This window comes from Acanthisitta chloris, unplaced genomic scaffold (genome assembly GCF_000695815.1).
Source record: "Acanthisitta chloris isolate BGI_N310 unplaced genomic scaffold, ASM69581v1 scaffold13005, whole genome shotgun sequence".
Lineage (NCBI taxonomy): Eukaryota > Metazoa > Chordata > Aves > Passeriformes > Acanthisittidae > Acanthisitta > Acanthisitta chloris.
The window spans coordinates 54,336-57,423 of record NW_008673232.1 but is presented as its reverse complement, the minus strand read 5'-3'; the positions used below and the strand labels follow the sequence as shown (position 1 = coordinate 57,423).

The following is a 3,088-nucleotide window of genomic DNA, read 5'->3' as shown; positions in this document are numbered from 1 at the left end:
ATTTCAATGAAACAGAGCTCCCTGCTAGACTGGCATCTGCAAAATGAAGTGGGGAGATGCAGGCATTGCTAGCACCAGCTGCAGATCTCATAATTTGGACTGGAATTTTGTTTTATGTCTTCCAAAACAGTCTTTTCTTTAAAACATACAGATAAAAGTTCTAACTGCAGTCATTATATTTTTGTTACATCTATTCCAAAGCTCACAGAAGTATGAGAAAGATATGAGGGGGTTTGGTGGGGGAGAGTAGATTGGGGAGAAAATATGATAAATCTGAAAATGTGGAAATGGTAAATAACTATTTATTTCATCTATGGACTGAGACAAGAAGTAATTTTTTTCCTTTGCCACAGAAAAGAGCTTTCAGTGTGTGTGCCTAACCTTCAGTTGTTTCTCCCATGAACTACTGTATACGGAAAGGAAACACGTTTTTGCTTTGTAGCCTAGATGATTTAATGGGAAATGGCTTGATTTGTGGCATAATAATTTTGTTTAATATCTTTTTTATTCCAACAGGAAATATGGGATGTATAAAATCAAAAAGCAAAGAGAATCTGCATGGAGATGGGCTAGATTTGAAGAACCAACCAGTACGTAAAACTGAACGAACTATTTATGTGAGGGATCCAACGTCCAATAAACAGCAAAGGCCAGTAAGTAGATAGTCTCAGGGGAGAATTCCTGTAGCAAGATCAAAGCACGACTGGCATAACTTAAGTTTCAATCCAAAGCATATGCATGGAAAAATTCAAATTACCATTAATCCACAATTGGGCTTTTAGTGTTGTGCAGTTCACCCTCAATGATTAAGTACTGAGAGAAATAAAAATGAAATCTTGGTGATTTGTTACTTAATTACCTTGTTTGTCATAATTTTCTGCATGAAAACAGTAATCCTTGGCAATGCTTGATGTAGATATAACTATGCCTATAGAAGAATGCAACATGACTTCAGAAAACATGAAGTAGTCTAGACCTATTTTTACAAGCATCAATGTTGAGTTTTTAATAGCTGTGGGATCCAGGTGATTATTCTACTTAGACTGAAGTAATCATGGGCAATTCTTTACCAGCTCTAGTCAACATTGATTTTACTTACTGTAGGCCACTATTCGACTTTGTGTGAGGTGTGTAGGTAAGGATGGGAGGGGATTAGAGGGTGCAGTGGTGAAGGGAGCGGCACTGTGCTGTGGGAGGAACAGGCTCATGGCAGTTCCATTTGTGCTGCCTGGCATTGGAAAGATAGGGTGCTGGAATGGGGAATCCCATTGGGTACAAGGTGGCTTTGCTAATTTGCAGATTGACTAGTACCTTTTTTTTCCACACCTTCTCTACTGTGCTGAGGAAACTGTGTCTCCTGACTGCCAGCACTCAGGGACCCTGTTCTCTGCAGGTGTGAATGGCACCCTTCTCCTCTCTCACCAGCTGACACAGTGAACTCTGTGTGCTCTCACTCAATGTACACACATCACAAACTACCATTATTTTTCTTTAATTCCTCTTTTTTTCTCCTTGCACAATCTTAACTGTGCTTCTAGCTCTTTAGCATGACAACTACATAGTAACAACTGTCCTGTTAAAGTACTCTGCCTAAAGCCTCTTCAGCAGAACTCCCAAAGCTCTGAAATTCCTCCCTAACAGCTTGTGCCACACCCTCATGAGGTCTGAGCTGCTCAATTTAGAATCTAGTGGGGACTTAATAGGTTTTTATATTGTAATTCGCTTTTGAGGAATGGTGGGGAAAGATTGGAGCATTTCCTTTTAATTTAAGACATCTAAGATAATGCCAAAGCAACTGAATAATAATGTAATTGTCATGTAAGATAGTCACAAAGACCTAAAACTGCTTAATTAAAGATATGCTTTATTGTAGGCAAATCCAGAGGCACAGCTCTTACCAGGACAGAGGTTTGTCACTGAAGGTATGTTTTTGTAGGAATCTCACTGCTGCATGCTATGCCTATGTCAGCCTGCAAAGTGATGTGAATGAGCCTTTCTTTTTCTACTTTTGTAGAAGCAGAGGAGCCTGGAGTCATTGTGGTAGCTTTGTATCCCTATGATGGCATCCATGAAGAGGACTTGTCCTTCAAAAAAGGAGAAAAATTGAAAGTTATTGAGGAGTAAGTATGACAGCATCGATTGTATTATATTTTTTCTTTGAATTTATCTAGCTTCCTTTACAATGTTTTTATGTCCTGTTCATAACATGGGTGTATGAATGGCAAGTCAGCTCCCTTACATGTGATAATACAAATGCATGTGGAGCTGGGCCAGGTTGGCTGGAGCTCTGAGCAACCTGGTCTAGTGGAAGGTGTCCCTGCCCATGACAGGAGGGTTGGAACTAGATGATGTTTAAGGTCTCTTCCAAGCCAAACCATCCTATGGATTTATGATTCTTTGACTTGACAGCTGCCCTTAGTAACAGCAACCAAATATTCTCAGGGGACTTGAGTTCAGAGGAAAGATTATGGTTCTCTCTCCAGCACGGGCAGAGCTCTCACCACAGTAGAAGCTAAGTAACACTTTATCCTTTTTTTTTTCATGTGAATACTACTGTTGTTTTTGTTTTTCAGGCTGGGAGAATGGTGGAGAGCAAAATCTCTCACAACAAGGAAAGAAGGCTTCGTTCCCAGCAACTATGTAGCAAAAGTAAACACCTTGGAAACGGAAGAGTAAGTTTTTCCAGACTCTAAACAGTCAAACTTCTTCACCCTGGTGGTGTACCCGGTGTGAGTGGGGGAAAGAAATGGTTCTAATTCTTTCAAATACTTTTCAGATGGTTCTTCAAAGACATAACCCGAAAAGATGCCGAAAGACAACTCCTGGCTCCTGGAAATAGTCCTGGAGCTTTCCTCATCAGAGAAAGTGAGACATTAAAAGGTAGGCTTTGGAGTGGGTTACTTTGGAATTGATACAGAGTTAAAAAGACACAGTCAGTCTTCACAAAAATTGGCATCAGATGGCACTGGGTGTGGAGTAGTCCTATTCTGTGAATTTTCTGCAGTTCTGTAGGAGTGAGAAGGATGAGAAAATCACCAGGAAAAGAGAGAGGAGAGTTACAGGTTGACACATGAAGTTGAGATGGGTG

General features: G+C 40.3%; 1 protein-coding gene across 3 annotated transcripts in view; it reads left to right on the top strand.

Moving 5' to 3' along the window:
* The first annotated feature begins 521 nt into the window (after positions 1-521).
* LYN (LYN proto-oncogene, Src family tyrosine kinase) overlaps positions 522-3,088 on the top strand; it is a 29,042-nt gene continuing 26,475 nt past the window's right edge. Inside the window, exons 1-5 of one of the 3 annotated variants that reach the window (XM_009074866.1) lie at positions 522-590; positions 1,874-1,922; positions 2,015-2,120; positions 2,574-2,672; positions 2,777-2,880. In XM_009074866.1, the coding sequence (XP_009073114.1) occupies positions 522-590; positions 1,874-1,922; positions 2,015-2,120; positions 2,574-2,672; positions 2,777-2,880 (427 nt within the window). Of the gene's footprint in view, positions 658-1,873; positions 1,923-2,014; positions 2,121-2,573; positions 2,673-2,776; positions 2,881-3,088 lie in introns of all 3 variants that reach the window. The other 2 variants (XM_009074864.1, XM_009074865.1) reach the window with 2 other exon arrangements.